At 41.7% G+C, this 19,593-nt stretch overlaps 1 protein-coding gene across 5 annotated transcripts in view; it reads right to left on the reverse strand.

Moving 5' to 3' along the window:
• Positions 1 to 9,288: 9,288 nt before the first annotated feature.
• Positions 9,289 to 19,593, reverse strand: part of EEF1D (eukaryotic translation elongation factor 1 delta) — a 29,174-nt gene continuing 18,869 nt past the window's right edge. For all 5 annotated transcript variants that reach the window (XM_075584797.1, XM_075584798.1, XM_075584795.1 and 2 more), the window contains 5 exons: positions 19,181 to 19,274; positions 18,414 to 18,508; positions 17,766 to 17,981; positions 17,194 to 17,388; positions 9,289 to 9,372 (listed from right to left, as the gene is read on the reverse strand). In XM_075584797.1, the coding sequence (XP_075440912.1) occupies positions 9,334 to 9,372; positions 17,194 to 17,388; positions 17,766 to 17,981; positions 18,414 to 18,508; positions 19,181 to 19,274 (639 nt within the window). In that variant the 3' untranslated portion in view covers positions 9,289 to 9,333. The remainder of the gene's footprint in view (positions 9,373 to 17,193; positions 17,389 to 17,765; positions 17,982 to 18,413; positions 18,509 to 19,180; positions 19,275 to 19,593) is intronic.

Raw genomic sequence — 19,593 nt, forward strand, 5'->3', positions numbered from 1 at the left:
CGCCGCTGTCTGCCGGCTCTCCTCCCTGCCGTGCGTTGCCCTTCTATAGAAACTAAAGTGAAAACAGAAAAAACTTGCGCTCAATGTGGTCTGTGCTGAAAAATAGTGACTTATGAATAAATTGATAATACAACCTGATGGGTGAAGTTTTATGCTGCTAATCAGTGGGAATGGTTCAAACACCAAGCTAGATAGAAACAGAAAAAGAACAGCGCAAAAAAACCATTGTGTAGTATATTTAAATAATTTTATAAAAGGTGAAGGTGAGTATTGCACGTACATCAAAAAAAAGGGTTAATAGCAAGACATGTTAGGGACATGTTACCACTCGGCAGGCACAACGGGATACAGGCACCAGGAATTGGACGTCCCTGACGAAGTACGAAAGTACGAAACGCGTAGGAGAGGGCGCGTTCCTTTATTCTTTACATATACCCCCATAGCGGCATTGTATTGAGACATTTGTTTCATTGCTGGACTTGTCTGGGACTCTGTATACCGCCCGATTACATATCGCTAAGGAGTGACGCACTAAAGACGCGACCGGCTGAGAGACGCTGCCGGATTACGTCACACGCCAACGTGGACTAACCAGGAAGAGACGCAGCGATCTACCCCTGCAAACAACTGCTGTGAGCTCCGTGAAGGCGCGGGAAGGTTCCCCAACGCTAAGCTGTACACTCTGCATCCAGATACCAGCATTCTGAGGGAGGACGTCCAATTCCTGGTGCCTGTATCCCGTTGTGCCTGCCGAGTGGTAACATGTCCCTAACATGTCTTGCTATTAACCCTTTTTTTTGATGTACGTGCAATACTCACCTTCACCTTTTATAAAATTATTTAAATATACTACACAATGGTTTTTTTGCGCTGTTCTTTTTCTGTTCCTTCTATAGAAAGGCTGACTGACGTCAGCCAACTAAAAATCCGCGCAGCACGCACCCGGCACGATAGAACGTGCCTTATGCATTACAGGCACCAAAGGGGATAAGATGATTGTCAACAGGATGCGGCAAGCAAGTGCATCAGTGCAAGCAACTTCCTGTAGTGACCGTGTGTATATTTATTTATTAATTTATAAAATGGTTTACCAGGAAGTAATACATTGAGAGTTGCCTCTCGTTTTCACGTATATCCTGGGCGCAGTGTTATAATGACAGATACATGGTTACAAAGACATTGTGATTACGCGAAGGTGAATATTAAGGCGCAAGCAACTATAAGTGCATATAAAACAATATTTGTGTTACAATGTATATGAAAAAATATTCCAAATGGTGACAAGTGTACTAAAAAAAAAAATATATATAAATATATATATATATATATATATATATATATATATATATATATATATATATATATATATAAGTCTGATATCCCAGCTCAAACCCCCTGGTGGGACCTGTCTTCACGGGTTCCAAGGTGTATGGATATCTCTCAAACAATCCAGGGGGAGCATAAAAGGAAAAAAAGACAAACAAAGCAACCAATATAAGTGCAGATGTAAGTGTAGATGAGATAAGACACTATATATTCTTGGCTCGTATGTGCAGCCTACTCACAGGATACAGATGAATTAAAGGCACTTGTAAGAAGGGCTGCTACCCTTGGGGTGTAGTGGATAGGTGCTGACAAGGGTTCCCATCATTGGCACAGGCGTTGGTGGAGAGGAATGTAGGAAGAGATGGAAAGACTACATAGTACAGATCAGTGTGATAAACTGTCTTTATGTAAAAAATATAAAAATGCGCACTCACAATGTGCAGATAAAATACAGGCATATATCACTTCAATAGTGAATAGATGGATCACCGCACCGCTCACCGCCTCCCTTCAGTCTGCTTTCTTCCACTGCTCGTGGAATGCTTGCGGAGGCCGTCTCTGCTCCGTCGCGCCCGTCTGACGTCACCTTCACTGTGGGGACGGTTTGATACGGCTCTCCTTGAAGTCCAAAAACGCGTTTCGCCCAGTAGAACTGTTCTGGCTTCGTCAGACGCGATCGCGGCTGAGCATGTGCACGGGCAGAGGAGGGTGGGGGGGACATTGCGAGTAGTTCAGCGCGCGGGTAAGCATAGATTTTTTGTTTTGCTAAGCGCCGATCGCGGCTGAGCGTGTGCACAAGCGCCGCGTGCACCGCGTGAGCGGGGACTTACATATATCTATATATGCAAGTCTCCTCCGCAAGCGCCGCCCAATCAGCGCTAGGGGTGACCTAGCCTAAGGCTGCGCTTATAGTGCCGGCGACAGCGACGTCGCATCTATGGCGCGTTGGCTTGGTCGCAATCGCTGGAAGTCACTTCAATTTGATTTTTCCAGCGACCGCAGCGTGACATCCGCATCGCCAGCACTATAAGCGCAGTTGGTTCTGATCTGTAGCTCCTTCATTGGAAGCTTCAACAATTTAGCCTTGGTCCCAAATACCATTGTTACAGTCTTGTCGGTGTTTAAAAACCGTTTGTTTTGGGAAATCCAATTTTCAAGTCTCAAAAAGTCAGATTGAAGGATGTGTCCAAGGTGGGAGAGGTTAGGGCTGTGTGCATATAGGATTGTGTCACCCGCATACATGTGTATTCAGGCTCTCTTACAAGCTGTAGAAAGATCATTGATGAACACTGAGAAGGGTAGGGGGGCCCCAGAACAGAGCCTTGGAAGACACAACAGGTGAAATCAAAGGGGCTGGCGCTAGTGCCTGAGATAGACATGTTGGGATCTACCTGATATGTAGGAATGAAACCAGGTTAAAGCATGCTTCCCTATTCCAGAGCCCTGGAGTTTGTTAAGCAGGATAGCATGAGCGCATGATCAACAGTATCCAAAGCTATTCTGGACCCAGGGTCATGTCTAGGGTATAAACTACTTGAACTAGTGGCCACCAGGGGTCACTAAAAGCCCTATAACATTGCACTCAAAAGTTATAACATCCAATTAAAGACGTCATGATGTGAATTTAGTGTACGAGATAGGACCAAAAGAGGGATCCAAAGACCCCAAGGCAACAGACTCAAAAACGTAATTAAAATCAAAAAAATAATAACATTTTATTTAAACCAATCAACAAACACACAAATAGGAAACATGTAGACGAGGGTATTAAAATCCCCAGCTGAAGAGACGGCTAGTGAAAGGGTGAGCTGGTATCCAAATATACTGTAGCCTACTGTATGCTCGTAGGGAAGGGTATCCCATAGGTGTATAAGGTATGAAAGGTACACCGGGAACTTTAAGATCAAAAGCTTTATTAATTGCCTAACCACTGGAGTAATATACCTTATTTTGTGTAAATGTGGTAAACAATATGTGGGAGAAACTCATAGACAATTGAAAGTCAGAGTTCAGGAACATCTAGGGTCTATACGCAATGAAGCAGATACACCAGTAGCCCGGCACGTTATAGGTCTTCATCAAGGAGACTCTTCAGTCTTGAATTTCACGGGTATTGAACATATACCATGGGGACCACGCGAAGGGGACTGGGACCAGAAACTCCTTCAAAGTGAATGTCGATGGATTCATGTGCTAAATACCCTATCTCCCCATGGGATGAATGAGGGGTTTCTACTTTCATCCTATCTATAGATTCACTCATCATTTTATTACACTATACTACATTGTGACATCTATGAGGATACATGTTGATTTAGTTACCCCTTTCAATTTATTATTTATCTTTAGAGGTACCGTATTGGCCTTATGGGCGGTCCCAATTAGATTAGTACAATCCTACACTTTTGTGTCTCACAGTTTTTGTATTATATTTCACACCTCATATGCACACACTTTTTTTGTTGGGGTTAGTGGGATCCAGGTAGATTGTTAAGGTTAAATACTTAGAGGTTCCGTTTTGACCCTTTTGGGCAGTACCATCAGTATAGCACAATCCTACACATTTACATTATTTATCCTTATTTTTTTTTACACTTCACCATTCATGTAGTGCTTATATTACACTTTTTAGGTTTAGATTACACCTCTCCATCACATCAGTTATTTTACTGCACCGACTATATCACCTTAGTACACATGTCCGTATATTTAGATTTATTATATCACGATATACATACCCACATAGATATGATTGTTATTATGGTTCTGTACGAATCCTTTAGTTTATATACATGATTCAGGTATTTTCCTCCACCTGCTTGATGTATATCTTAAATAAAATATGTAAATAATTTCAACACAATAGGGGTTAATTTCTTTAATGAATATACTTACCCAAGTTCATATGTATGATTCAAGTGTCCTCTTCCATCTGTGGACGTAGTTGACTATGGTGCTATTTAAATGGCAAGTGTCTCTATGATCTTAATCCATATAAACACAACTGTTTCTCCTCGTGTTTATATACATACCCCCCAAGATATGAAGAAATCTGATTCAGTCCATGTGTATGATTCAAGTGTCCTCTTCCATCTGTGGACTCCGCATTTATGAATTTACCTACCCGTCTGACGTGTATTCCTTATTAAGAATGAACTATGAAAATAATTTCAACACAATAGGGGTTTACTCCTTTAATGCGAGTACTTACCTTTTCACATGTATGATTTAAGTGTCCTCTTCCATCTGTGGACGTAGTTGATTATGGTGTCATTCAAATGGCAAGTGTCTCTATGATCTTTATCCATCTAAATACAATTGTTGTTCTTGGCACCTGTGTGCATGAAGCAAGTGCCCTTCTTGCTATTTGGACTTCACATTGGATATAGACAGATGTATAATTCGTCCAATAGACCTTTATAAATCCTGCAGGTCTCTGTACATTATACTTTATTTTTTATTATTTATTTTTCCACTTCATTCCAGATACTCTCTCTGCCAAAAACACTGTATATACAGAGTCTTTAGGACTTATATATACAGGGAGTGTATATATCTATGTGCCGCAGTCTGTATACGCCCAGGCACGACCAGATACTTACCCACCATTGGGTAATTACGCGGCTCCTTGGCAACCGACTTGAAAACCCGACATCCACGATCACGTTATGTGACTCCTCCCCCTGAAGAAGCGTGCCTGAAGCACGTGAAACGTACGTCGGGGCATGGTGACGTCAGACGCATGACGTACACCAGGAAGAGACGGGCTGTGTGTATGGGACTCGAAGATAAGGTAGTTTAGCGTTGGACATAGAAATATATTTTGGTTCCTCTCCCTGACGGATACTAAGGTACATATGCCAATAATGTTATACCAATGCGACCTGTAGGTAATATGGCCACTCTGTGAGATCACTCCTTTGAGGTATACCACCTCCCATGGCCATAAAAGATATATGGGTATTTGTACAGATATCCACTAGTGATGAATGTATATGGTCCTTTGATATAGTGAGGAAAATACATTTATGGAGAAGGAACCTTTCTATGTACCTTATGTGCGCTATCTTGGGTGGCTACAATCACCAACTAGGCAACGTTATCTGCATGTGAAGCCTGTTAGTATATCTATTTATACAATCCTATCCACCCTGTGTACCTTTTATACCTTACACACCTATGGGATACCCTTCCCGACGAGCATAGGCTATATGTGGATACCAGCTCACCCTTTCACTAGCCGTCTCTTCAGATGGGGATTTTAATACCCTTGTCTACATGTTTCCTATTTGTGTGTTTGTTGATTGGTTTAAATAAAATGTTATTATTTTTTTGATTTTAATTACGTTTTTGAGTCTGTTGCCTTGGGGTCTTTGGATCCCTCTTTTGGTCCTATCTCGTATACTAAAATCACATCATGACGTCTTTAATTGGATGTTATAACTTTTGAGTGCAATGTTATAGGGCTTTTAGTGACCCCTGGTGGCCACTAGAGTTCAAGTAGTTTATAGTTTCGTTTCCCTATGCACCAAGTTTTTTCATTTATACTATTAGGTGAGGGCCGAGTCACTATGTTCACGTATCATGTCTAGGGTATGAATAAACACAGATAGCTTCAACTCAGCCCTCTTTCCATAGCACACCAAGTCCTGTATATTTTCTTCACTTTATTTAGAAATCAGCAATAAAAACCGGCATTTGTGGATAAGATGTTTGTGTTGGAAAGGTGTATCTCTGTGGATGCTTTGTAGTTAAGGGCAGGTGAAAAGAATTGGCCTTGCCATAGGGGTGTAACAGAGATGGGTGCTGTACTCACGGTCTCCAAGGTGGAAAAGGAAGTGAGGGGGAATGTGGGTAAAGGGAATAGTCTTGGGACAGACCATCTGTGAACAAAACAGAGGGGGGGGGGCAGAATAGCCCATTCTGAGAAGGATCTCAGAGGCTGCAGTAGCAACTCACTGGCATAATGCAGAGACAGGGATTGCAACACGGTGTCTAACACACAGGCACTGTGTGTACACAGAGCAAAATACATGCAGCTGGAAATGAGGAACTGACAAGCAGAAGCTACAAAGGAAAGGAGGGGGTGAAACAGATGTGATTCTTGTTCCATGACAAAAGCCTTTGCAAAATCTAGGAATATTGCACCAGTAAGTTGTCACCGTTCCATTCCCCACTGGCTCTCATTGCAAACTTTTCATGCAGTGTTTGGGGCGAAAGCCAGATTGGAATTGGCTAGGGAAATTTGTCTTGGTATTGTAATCGCTTAATTGGGAGTGGACACATTTTTCCATGACTTTGGATAGTATTGGGAGAAGAGATTGGCCTGTAGTTTGAGACCGTGTTTTTGTCCCCACTTTTGAAGATTGGGACAATTGTGGCAGCTTTCCAGGTCTTAGGGAAATCGGCCAGCAGATGAGAGTTGATTAGAGAAGGAAGCGGTTTGGCAATGGTTGGGGCACCAGGTCGTAGGAACTTAGATTGCAGTAAGTCAGGTCCACATTGGCTGCTTAGTTTTAATTTGAGGAGCGCTTGTGTAATCTCCTCTTCAGATACTGGGACAAATTGAAAACTGTGGGCAGTGTTGGGAGAGGGTGGGGCTATAGAGGTACTCCCAGAACGAGGTTCTTGTATGTAGTACATTTCACTAGGAAGTTAGTAACACACCACACAGTATTAATTTAATGCATTTACAATGTCAATGGGATTTGCCAGGGTAATATGCTCCTTAATATTACATGGTTGTTGATGGCTAGAAGGCTGGAATATATTGTAGATAACATTCCAGAAGTTAGCTGGGTTTGATGGATTCTAATGAAGATAGTCAGTAATATTGTGTTTTTGCATTCCTTGTTTGCCTTGTGCACATGTTCCGCAGGCATCTGTAATTAACATCCTTAGTAGTGCCAGTTACTTTGTAGCTTTTCCACAAGGCACCCCTAAGATGGCAGAGTGCTATAAGGTCGGTTGTAACCCACGAAAGGTGGGGCCCCGTACTCTTATTCTAGGTAGTGGAGCATGGGTATCAGAGTTGTAAGAACTCAGATTGCAAATAGTTAAGTGCAGAATTGGGGTTGGGAATTAAATCGATTCTGTACCAAGGGCAGCTGGTAAGATCAGCCAGAAACTGTAGTGGGTTAAAGTTTCTAAATGTTCTAGAGAACTTTAGGGCTTGATTTTGTGGTTTGATTTTTCCTTACACAGTACACTATTGCATGGTCGTTGAAAATGTCAGGTAGGATGCCAGAGGATTCTGCTGGGAATCCAGTCTAGCAGGGAATGTTTGTGAGATTTCAGGTTTGTTCAAGTGGGTTGGGAATTTAGTTGCGTTAGGTTAAGTAACTTGACTTGTGCCTGGATTTTTGTTATTTTTAGGGCTGAGCCAATTATAGTTGAAATCCTTACAAACTAGCTGCTCACTCCTCTCATTCTGAGAGGAAATTGAGCCAATAAACTGGGCGATAGCCAGGGATTGGAGTGGGGCTTTAGGGGTCCGGTAAATGCCAGCAATAAGATCGGGCTTATAAAAGGGGAGGCAGATTTTGCCAAGTAGGATTTCAAAAGAGGGTGGGCAATTTAGGAGCGTAAATTGTAAGGTGTCTAATATAAAATAACACCCATCCTCCTCTCTTTGACCTGTCTTTCCTCGAAATGGATTATCCCTGAATGCCGATTGTTGCAGAGGGTTTTCGGAGTTAGTCATGTCTCTGTGATGAGGACTTTGTGTTTATGCATAAGGCACCATACCCTTTATTCATCTAGTTTGATCAGCAGGCTCTGGATATTTATATGGGCGACAGAAAGACCTTTTTGGAATTTGAAGGGGGCATGGACAGAGTTGAAAAGGGAGGGCCTGGGCTACATTCAATATCACCTGCTGAAGAGACAGTATAAATAGAAATTTGAGTAGTTTGTAAGTTGTAAATTTGTGGTGTTTGCCATTTGAGTGAGCAGGTTGACAGAGTTCTCCACCAACATTCAGTAGATAGTGCCAGGCTTTTCAGTAGTCCAGGGTGTATGGTGATGTTGGGTGTGGGCCAGGATGGAGGAGTTGGTATTGGATAGAGTAACATTTCCATGAGGCCACAAGAAAGAACAGAATTGGGAGAACAAGCAGGTCTATTATCACAGAGGTAGGTAATGCTGCATGAAGCGGTTGTGAGCCAAGTGTGTGCAGAGTAAACAGCAAGTGTGCCTTTTCCTTGGCAAAATGTTCTGCTGCATTTGTAATGCTAAGGTCTGTTCAAGGTTTGCAGAGGGATTTGGGGGTGTGGGGGGTGTGAGAGGCTGCAGTAAATAAAGTGTATAGAGCGGTTAATTGTGTAGACTAACAAGCATGGGATAATAGTGTGGTCAGATAGCTCACCGTTTGTTGCCTTGTGTAGAAGAATTTACCCCCTCATGTCACTAAGCACCTTTATGTTCCATGGATCCATCCGGTTGAAAAACACTCCTTTTTAGTGATCCACTTCCTGGATGCCATATTGGCGAAGGACAAATTCCCTTAAGTACAGAATATTTCCATGTGAACTAAGAGTTTCCTAATATAGTAGCACTGACTGCTTAACCCTGCAGGCCCGTGCAGGGTGTTCAGACTACTCTATTGTTTCAGGAATTGTGTTTGTGTATCCAGAATCCATGATTGCATTAAATACCTCACTGGTGTCCAATCTCATTTTAATGGCATGTGCCAAGTGGTATATCCACCAAAAGCTATTAAACCCCTTATAGACATCAGAAACTCTGTCTCCCCAATAAATCAATACGAAAGGATTATCTACTTATTAAACTGTGCTATGGCAAAGGGGGATGCTCAGAAAAGGTAAGCCAAAAAAAAAAAAAAATACTTGACAAGTTTACAGACTGGGGTGTGATAAATGAAAAGGCGAGTCACACTTAATTTGGAATGTGTTAATGTATATTCCACAAACCATGAGAAAAACACCAAACGCAAACGGCACAGATTCTGCACTGTGATCTTTATTAGATGTCAGGTTTCACATTCACTTAGATTTTGTTGAAAGCAGCAATGTCGACGCTCTGCACCTGAAACACAAAGCACAAGACGGATGTTAGTGAGCGGAGAGGCAAGGAAATAGCGCCCGTTTCAACACAAATTATTCTTCCTAATACATTATTCTGACAAAGCACTGCTTGTACATCCTATATGTAAGGCCATGTCACCATCTTACAATGCACTGCAAGGAGGAAAAGAAGGAGGCGCAGTGCAAGGAGTTGCAAAGGATTGAAAAATGGGCTCCCAACTGAAAGATTGTGCCTACTCCTGTGAAGGATAGAATATGGGTGTCATATCTCTATATTCTGAAGAAACCACTCGTCTCCATTTTTATATCTGTTTGCTGTGTTTTTTTACTAATACTGTTTTCTATCCGAGGTGACTGTGAAATTCCGCTTGCACAGACTCTCGCCCACGCCCACGCAATAAGGAAGTAGCAAAGTGACCTAAAGCCGACTGATTACAGAGAAAACGAAACATAACTTCAGAAAGCAAGGACACACGGCATTCCTGTGAAACTTGCATCAGCCGACAAGACCCCCGCCCCCATTGTGCCTTTTTTCTACTAACTAATGTAATAATTGGATAAGCTTTGCCGCATAATAGGTGTGGCATTGAATGATTGGCTAGTGTTAGCCTACTTTGATATAAATAGATTGTAATACAAAAACTCGGCAGTTCCTGTGTTACCCCCATGATAACGCATGTACTGAGATTGAAGCTGAACCTGGTGTCAGAGTCTTTCTTAGTGAGCTAGCGCATGCATGATTGAATTTGGAGCAAGTGACTGAAGAGAGAGAGACCCTGATATAGTGAGATTCACGACCTCATTATTTGGCGCCCAACGTGAAAGGGGGGGAGCGTGACTCCGGCTCACCACGAGAGACTGACCTGTCGCTGATTTTGCTGCAGAGACCGTGACACACCGAACCGAGGACTGATCACCCTCATTGTCAAGGTAAGCTCTTGCATACAATTTGTGTGTTATCTTGCCTATGACAAGTCGGTGGGTTGCTGCCTAGGTAGTATAATCTGTTTAGGTCTTTCACTCACGTTGATGTGATACAACGGTGTGATCTTTAGAGTCGCGCTCTGTTTAGAACTGTTAAAAATATCATACTCTTCAGTTGCTTGTGGTCACCTATAAGTTGCTAAATTGTACGAATGTTTACATGTTATATATGCTAGTCAGTGCCGCAAGTGGGAGCCCGAAGTGGAGTGGGATTTTTGTCGACTGACTGGAGTTCGTATATGTAGGTGTATTAGTGCATTAGTGTTGGGAATTTAGGTGACCGAGTGGGTGGTAATGGGAGATAGATTGCGGGTTGTCTGATTGATTTTCTGAATAGTAATTGCAAAATCCCTGAATGAAAGTGCAGGCTGTCAGCCCAGTACAGAGGGAACAGGACAGGCACTGATGATCTGGGGGCGGTAACCTGATAGTGGTTCCCTCGGGTGAAGTAGTACTCTGTCTCCGGTACCGGGTGTCTGGGGTCAGGGACCCAGCGTCTGAGGGCGGTAACCTAATAGTGGTTCCCTCGAGACGGTGACACAGGACCGGCCACGATATATTGGTGGGACGAACAGAGAATTCAGAGATGTTGCACTTATTTAAGAAAAAACATGTGTTGCCCACAGGGGCACAGACAGCACTAGATTTAGTCCGCACTCGAGAAGGAAAGAAATATATCAAACATGCTGCTAATCTGTATAAACTGGCTGGAGTCCCGTCCTCGGGGAGATTGCAACCCAGTCTATGGTCTAAAATAATAACTGAATCCCGGGGAACGCTGGAAGACAAGAGTCTCCTAGAAATGTAAATTGTTGTTTAAAATATTGGATTTACCCTCTACGGGAAGGTTGCAACCAAAAATGTTGAAAGATAGAATCCAGGCATGTAAAGGAATGTTGAAAGATGGAGGATTGTGGGAGAATGCTGAGAAATTTTTGAGTGTGGCTATTGAGCTTCAAAAGGAAGGTTTCACTGAAATAGAATGTGGAGGGAAAGATAAGAAAAGTTACTATTATATGAAAGTACCCGAAAGTGACAAAACTACACCTTCTACCCCTAAAGTTGACCCTCCCCCTCCATATCCTCAAAATAGTCAGAAAAGTCCTGAGGTGAGATGAAGGAAGAGTTAGTGAGGGTTAGACTTGTGAGTGTTGATTAATGGAGAGAAATAGGTTTGTGTAGCTTGAGAAAGGACAGAATTGCAACAAGATAGCATAAATTTGTAGTGAATGAAGTCAGTGAAACTATAAAAGTTCAAAACAGAAAGCATTAAAAAAAACTGAGTGTAGGGAAATAGCATGAGCGTGTGGCGTTATTTGTGTGTTAAGAAGTTATATGAACCTCAGCTATATAAAAGCCTGTTGGTTAATTTTTGAAAGGTCATAAAAAATGTAGTTCTTAGGGCTCTGGATAAAGCTCCATGTATTTAAACTTTAAGCAAAAGTTCCAATCCAATAATTATTATTTTTAAGGAAGAAGCGTGGTGTACCTTTATCTTATCTTTTCAGGGTCAATTGGCGAAACGCCCAGAAACAAAATGGCTCTTTGCCCGGAAACAAGTCTTATAGAAAATATTTTTCCTTTAGTCAGATGAATATGCAGAGTGTCTTTAAAATTATAAAGCTGACCATGTGCTCAGCACTGTGCAAAGAGATTATGTAAAGCAAGACATTAGTGTGAAGTCTTATACAAAATCATTTGTCTATTAACTGAATATGTGATGTATGTTATAACGAATTAACCATTTATTTTTCCGTAAGCAGTGGTTATTGTCAAAATTGCTGTGTAATCTAGAATGGGTTTACCAGGAAGTGGTGAATTTGGGAGCACCTCTCATTTGTGGGTGTGTCGTGTGTATAGGGTTAAATACAGGGGATACATCGTTGCAAAAGCAGTTACATAAGTGAATAAGGTATGCATTATGTAGAAGGCATTTCAATTTTTTTAACAGAATCGTTACAGTGGAGTGTTTGGGGTAAAAGCCAGATAGGGAGTGGCTAGGGAAATTTGTATGGGTAAAATAATGGCTTAAATTGGGAGGGAATATTTTTCCATAACAGTGGATAGTATTGGGAAAAGGGATATTGGCCTGTAGTTTGAGACAGTGTTTTTTGTCCCCACTTTTGAAGATTGGGACAAACTCTGGTAGTTTCCCAGGTCTTAGGGATATGGCCTGCAGACAGGATAGAATTAATTATGGAAACAAGTGGTTAGCAAGGGATGAGGCCCTAAAGTTTCAGGAACTTAGATTGTATCAAAGTCAGGTTCACAGTGGCTACTTAGTTTTAATTTGAGGAATGAATTAGGAACCTTAATAGGGAATACCTCTGTCTATATGTGGATGCTAAGACAGGAGTAAACACATTGATACAAGAATTTATTCCTAGGTATAAATTATCTCCCTATGAGACACATATGGGATGACTTATGACTATCAGCAGTCCAAAGGAACGAATTAAGGACCATGTTATTGGTAATAAAACAATAAGTTGTATGCAACTAATACATTTTTTGAGTCTCTCTAGGCAAAGTTGAAAGTGCACCTACTCGAGATGGGGTTAATAGTCACATATTCCCTGCGCAAGCATGCTTTTCATCTCAGGTGAAAAGGCCTAAAGTAACCACCAATACAGCAAAGTCAAAGCGGCAGAGTCATTTTCCTGGACCCAAAGTACAGTAAAGCTCGTTCCAGCTCCACCAAATGTTCCAGCTCCACCAAAGACCAGAGTCACCTAAAGCACAGCCGCATCAAGTTAACGTCTTGCCGAGTCAAAACTCTAACCGTTAACCAACGAGGAAAATAAGACACCAGGCTAAGGCCAGGTTTTATCAGAACATTTCATTTTTGCAGAGACTCAATATTTTTATTCTTTAGAGTGTGTTAAGTTAGAAATTTAAGGTGTATGTAGAATTGAGCCTTGATGGGAGGATTGGTTTCCTGGAAGCGTGGCTTGTGAAAGCTCTTGTATGTGTTTTGGCAGTACTCTTCACTCTCTATGTATGTGTCATGTGCAGCAAAACTTTGATCCAGAAGTGTGTTGCACCTCCACCGAAAGGAGGGGGTCACCCAGGGGCGTGTGTCAGCCACAAGGAAAGGATCATAAGTCAGCCATGTTGACCCATCGCAGACATCGTCTGTTCTGATATTCTGAGTGATTGATGTATGCAATGCGTGCAGGGTGAGGATCATGCATTAGCTTCCACAGATACCAAACCCCCTCAATTCTCAGTAATAGAATGTTGTGATGATTCTGAAAATCCAAGAACAGGTTCAGATTAGGCTTATGGCCTTACAACACAGAATTGCTTTAGACTATGTTTTAGCTTAAAAAGGAGGGGTATGTGTTTGATTAAAGACAATGTTGTGTTTTTATTCCAGATCAGTGTAGCAATGTGCAGCATGAACTGGATGAAATACAAGAGATTCAAAAGAGGGTTACAAAGGGAAGTGACAGATTTTCACCCTTGGGGTTAGGTGAATGGCTTAGATCACTTGGAGCAAATTTTTTTTGAATGTTTTGATGTGTTTGGGAGTGTTACATGTTGTCATATATGTGGGTGTCACGTGTTGCAAAGGTATGATCCACAGGTGTGCGACCCCCTCCCCCAATCGGATGCCACTCTTTACAGATGCCAGAAAACAGCAGTACCGTGAAGAAAGAAGATGCCGACCACAGTTATTCAATTCATCAAAAGACATATTGGCCGCAGCGCCTTACGAGACTATGACAGTGAAGGGCACACACCCTTGTCCTCTGAGTTATCCCTGGACTATCATCATGAACTTTATTCTCAAAAGCTATGTTTTAAGAATAAAAAGGGAGGGAGTGACAAAGTGAGAATATGACGTAAGGGAGGGGGGTCTGACATAACAGCACTGGGATCTAAGCAACCATTTTGAGTCAGCATCCATCTTAGGTGCCTGATATTGTCTATTGTCTGTATGAAAGTTGGAATGAATGTTAGTTTAAAATACATTTTTTCTTCTGAAGTTCCAATTGATATTGAGCGGTTCAGCTAAGCCAAAAACCTTGAGAACAAGAGCAATGTGCCAATGTTATGAAAATATGCCATTACAAAAACGAGAGAACATAAGACCAGTCCATTATAGTACTCTGGAGTGACAGGGGTGACCAATCAAGTTCCCAGACCCTAGTTTGTTTTTCGGTAGGGAAGGGACTCCTTGTGTATGTTCTGTAGGTCTTCGAGTTTAGCGAGCAAGCAGTTGTCGGGGATGAGAGAAGCTCATGAACAGCCGACCAACACCCTCAGGTAGTTTTTCTAAGGTTAAGATTAGTCATAGGGAAAGTATATCCTTTTTGGTTTAGTTTTTTTAATACTTTTATAAGATTATGTTTGTCTCGTGGTTTCTAGGGGGGACTGTGAAGGATAGAATATGGGTGTCATATCTCTATATTCTGAAGAAACCACTCGTCTCCATTTTTATATCTGTTTGCTGTGTTTTTTTACTAATACTGTTTTCTATCCGAGGTGACTGTGAAATTCCGCTTGCACAGACTCTCGCCCACGCCCACGCAATAAGGAAGTAGCAAAGTGACCTAAAGCCGACTGATTACAGAGAAAACGAAACATAACTTCAGAAAGCAAGGACACACGGCATTCCTGTGAAACTTGCATCAGCCGACAAGACCCCCGCCCCCATTGTGCCTTTTTTCTACTAACTAATGTAATAATTGGATAAGCTTTGCCGCATAATAGGTGTGGCATTGAATGATTGGCTAGTGTTAGCCTACTTTGATATAAATAGATTGTAATACAAAAACTCGGCAGTTCCTGTGTTACCCCCATGATAACGCATGTACTGAGATTGAAGCTGAACCTGGTGTCAGAGTCTTTCTTAGTGAGCTAGCGCATGCATGATTGAATTTGGAGCAAGTGACTGAAGAGAGAGAGACCCTGATATAGTGAGATTCACGACCTCATTACTCCCTCTCCTATAAACCGCGAGCTGTACAAGTACCCGACCATAAACACGACACACAATTACACAATTTAGTCTGCAGGAGAAAAGTTCTGCAAGGATGTCCAGGCAAAGCCTTTCCTGTTGGGAAATGAGAGCAAACTTGGGACTTGGTGATGCTGGTTAAAAAGGAATGCAATATAGCAGGTATTAGGATTTGGTCTTCTAAATACACCAGGGATTCATTAACCGGAGAAAGCACAATTGTGTGTAAAAAAACCCCGAGAACCTACACAAAGTGAACGTTCAGACAGAGCTCTCGCATGCAGTTACCATGAATACACAAACACTTGCAGAAACCTGCGAGCTTTGGAAAGTTCTGCACACCAAACGGGTATCACATCCTACAACAAATGTACACGTTTTAGACACCAAATCCATTTTTAATATAAAAGTATTGGGGATGAAGGAACGACTCAGAGTAAAAGGCAGAGACTGAAAACAATAATACAGACTGAAGCAGCGGTGTTCAATCCCAGTGTTCTCTCCCTGTGACCTTGGGCAGTGTCTCCCAGCGCACCAGGCATCAAAATTAGATTGTAATTTCTACTATTGAAGCATTTTTTATAAACCGTTTTTTGTAAATCTGTTGTTTATACCCAAATACGTACTATTTCTGCTCGCTATGCTCTTTATCCAAATATGTCTTTTATGTCATTTATATATAATAGACTGTTGATTTGTATATATCCATACATATGTCCTCACTGTTTGATATGTATTAAGTGTATGATATATTATTCATTTCATAAGACAAGTTACCTATAGAGTGGATATTTATATTGGTTATATATATTTTATTAATATACTTACTATATATCCAAATTTATACATGTATTCATCATTCATCTCATAGCTACATATAGGTGACTATATTATACTATATATGCACTACTTTGTTATTAGTGTTTTTTATCACTATTTTTTTAATTTATCTGTATTAATCTATTTATTTCACATCTGAAGATTTGACTAATTCTATTTACTAATTTAATTCATCAATGTTCCCACATTTTATTATGTATAGATTTAACGTTTTAGAAAAATTTATTTCATAAAGCACTTATTTTATATATCCCTATGTCTATACATTAGGTATACACATGGTTTATATTGTTGTTTGAATATTCACTTATATTATCACATCTTATTAGTGTTCATATAGCGTTAATGCACTATTTGATTATATATATATATTATTTTCATATTTATATTTATTTTTATTTTTATGCACATATATTTTTTTCATTATAATAATACACTTGATACATTGTTGCTATAATGTTCACTATTAGTCTTTCTCTTCTCTTGTTTTTGTTTTTATATTCATTGTTATTTGTTGTTACCATTTGGGTTCTCACAGTCTCATATAATGATTAGCGTCATGTTAACATCTTATACTATAAGATCTTTATAACAGCTTAAAATCACAGCTGTTTGCATAATCAGTTAGACCATCTTCTGATTCATTGGTTTAAGATTAGGGCGTACACTTTAGAGACTGCTATATATCCTGATACTGTGAGAACCTCAGTACTCTTTGATAAAGCGCCTCCACGGCGGGAAACGCGTCAGAGTTTTTTATTACCTTGTGTGTTTGTTTTTTTGGCCATTATGCCCAATAAATAATCTTTATTTCAATTTTTGCCCCAGCCTTTTTCTCATTCCCTGGCAGTGCTCCGCTTTTTTCTTTCCTTTCTAATTTCTACTAGGCAAGGACTTTGTGCCTGTAAAGTTCTATGTACATCGCTGCATACATGGTCAGCGCAACACAAGGAAAGGACTTCAAATATAAAAATCGGTGTAACCACACATTGGACACAGGAGGCTCAGCGTTTAGATTCAAGAGTCACTTACATAGTCTTCAAATTTTGTGATCTCCTCCTCCAGCATGTCCGTGCCAACCTTGTCATCCTCCACCACACACTGGATCTGCAGCTTCTTGATGCCGTAACCGACGGGTAGCAGTTTGGAGGAGCCCCACAGCAGGCCGTCCATCTGAACAGTCCTCACGCACTCCTCCAGCTTCGCCATGTCAGTCTCGTCGTCCCACTGTGCAGACCAGAACATGTTGATACGAGCAGTTGGACTACAAAACGTTAATGCTTTCAACACCGTTCAAGTTATAATGTCGAATGGCTCCTGAGACACGCAATCAGGTATCATTACACCTTGTTACGCTGCACACTGGCTGCATTCATTTCTACACAACGTGGTGCTTTCCTCACAGTAGTGGGAATGATGGCTGGTAAATGAAATACATTAGCGCAACAAAAAAAACACCATGAGATTCTTCCTTTTACCGGGTGCTTTGAATCAGTTTCCCAAAATACTTTATGATGGGGGGGGGATGCATCCCTGTTACCGTCTCACAGACTGACACCTGTAATTCTGAGCCTGGTAACCGTCGCTGAGCTGTCTCCTCTTACCGGTTTCACATCCAGCAGGATGGAGGACTTGGCTATGAGTCCCGGCTTCGTGGACTTCTTCTCTGCATACTGACGCACTCTCTCCTCTCTTATCTTTGCGGCCTCACAGTCTTCCTCCTCCTCGTCGCTGCCAAACAAGTCAATGTCGTCATCATCGTCCTCATCAGGGGCAGCAGCGGCCGGGGTGACTTGTACTTTCGGTACAGGGGCGGCAGACTAAACAGGGGAGAGAGTCATTAACAGTTCAGACAAAAAATAAGGGAGTCACAATTAGGATTTTTTTTTGAAGATTAACAAATTTTGGTTAACTGACTAAACATTTAAAAATGTAGATGTAGGGAGACCTCACCGCCAAGCCCCCTTAATTTCACTCCGTTGCCATTTCAACCCCTTTGCTGCCAGATGGGTCTAAAACACAATGAGACTGGTACCCCACCCTCCCCACAAAATGAACATATTACATACAGCAATTTGTTGCTACACACCTGAAATGACAACTGACATTGCAGTCACAGTTAGAGGAGGGTTACCCAATAAAGACACTAGATAAAGCTTTGCATATCTGGCCTGGCAGTAAAGATGCTGCTTACTGCAGGATTGAGGACATCAGATGACAAGTGAGAGATAGAGGTGTAATAGTGACTCTACCTTGGGGGTGGGTGCATGGGCTGAGGTAGCAGACTTCTCCACTGTGGTTAGTCGGCTCTCCAGCTTGGAGATGGCCAGTTGAAGGTCTTTCACAACTAGAAAAGAGACGGGGAGAACAGATCAGCACAAGCAATGGGAAGGAGCAGGCCTGACAGATTAAGAGGCAGAGAAAGACTTCGCCATGTCTAGAAATGGTCAGATTAGAATCTAATGGAGTAAGAAAAACACTGAGCTTGTGGTGCCCTAATGTGCCGCCTAACGGTAATATCCTTTTAGTTCAATTGTACTTCAATGGTTAAAATAATATGTACACATTTCCCTTTTTTATTCTTCTGATGAACACCTCCTTCACCATGTTTCTAAAACGGAAACGGTAATCATTCAGTGGGAACTTATTGCAACTTTTCATAGAAGTGGTGAACAATTCAGCCCAAATCCCTGCAACCTTGTAGTCACAGCAGCACCGTTACCTCATTTAGCTATGGTCCCTTAACTAGGCCCTAATGAAAGCAGCACTATTTTTAATTATAGAACTTTCCCTGCAATTAGAAAACTATATTAAAATGCATCTTACAAGTATTGGACGAGGTGTCCTATGAATAAGAGCCCCCAGTCAGAGACCAATGTGCTAGCAGTGGGACTAGATGCCTACCCCCTCTTCTCTACTGAAAGGGTTTGCCATGCATTGCATAAGGGTAAAAAACAAAACCTCTGGAGCGAGCGGTACCAGCACTGAATGGCTCCAATGGGTCCTGCGGCTCACGTACCATTATTGAGGGTCTGGTTCTCTAGTTCTAAGTTGGCGACCCGAGACACGAGCTCGTCACTTTCTCCGCTGTTACCTGGTGCAGCAGCCGCGCTCTGTAAAAAGTCAAGGAGATGGCGAGATTTAAAAGCAGGATGGAGAAAGGCAGACCACGCACCCTGTACCAGTTAACAAAATAAGGGCTGGGAGCTGCTCCACTCACCCACTGGAAAGGGAAAACAAGAGAAGTAGCAGATAAGCCAGAGAACCAGCAAGCGAAGGGAACAGAGGCGCTAGCTTTCTCTTCCCAGTCATTGCAAGAGCAAGCAGCCTATTTCTTAGGTCACTGGGAGACCAGTCACTTAGCAGCAGCGAGAGGTGAGCAGTAGAGGCATTTCTGTGTTGCATGGTATGTGAAACAGCAGAGGTCAGACT

The sequence above is a fragment of the Ascaphus truei genome, unplaced genomic scaffold, assembly GCF_040206685.1.
Source record: "Ascaphus truei isolate aAscTru1 unplaced genomic scaffold, aAscTru1.hap1 HAP1_SCAFFOLD_749, whole genome shotgun sequence".
NCBI lineage: Eukaryota > Metazoa > Chordata > Amphibia > Anura > Ascaphidae > Ascaphus > Ascaphus truei.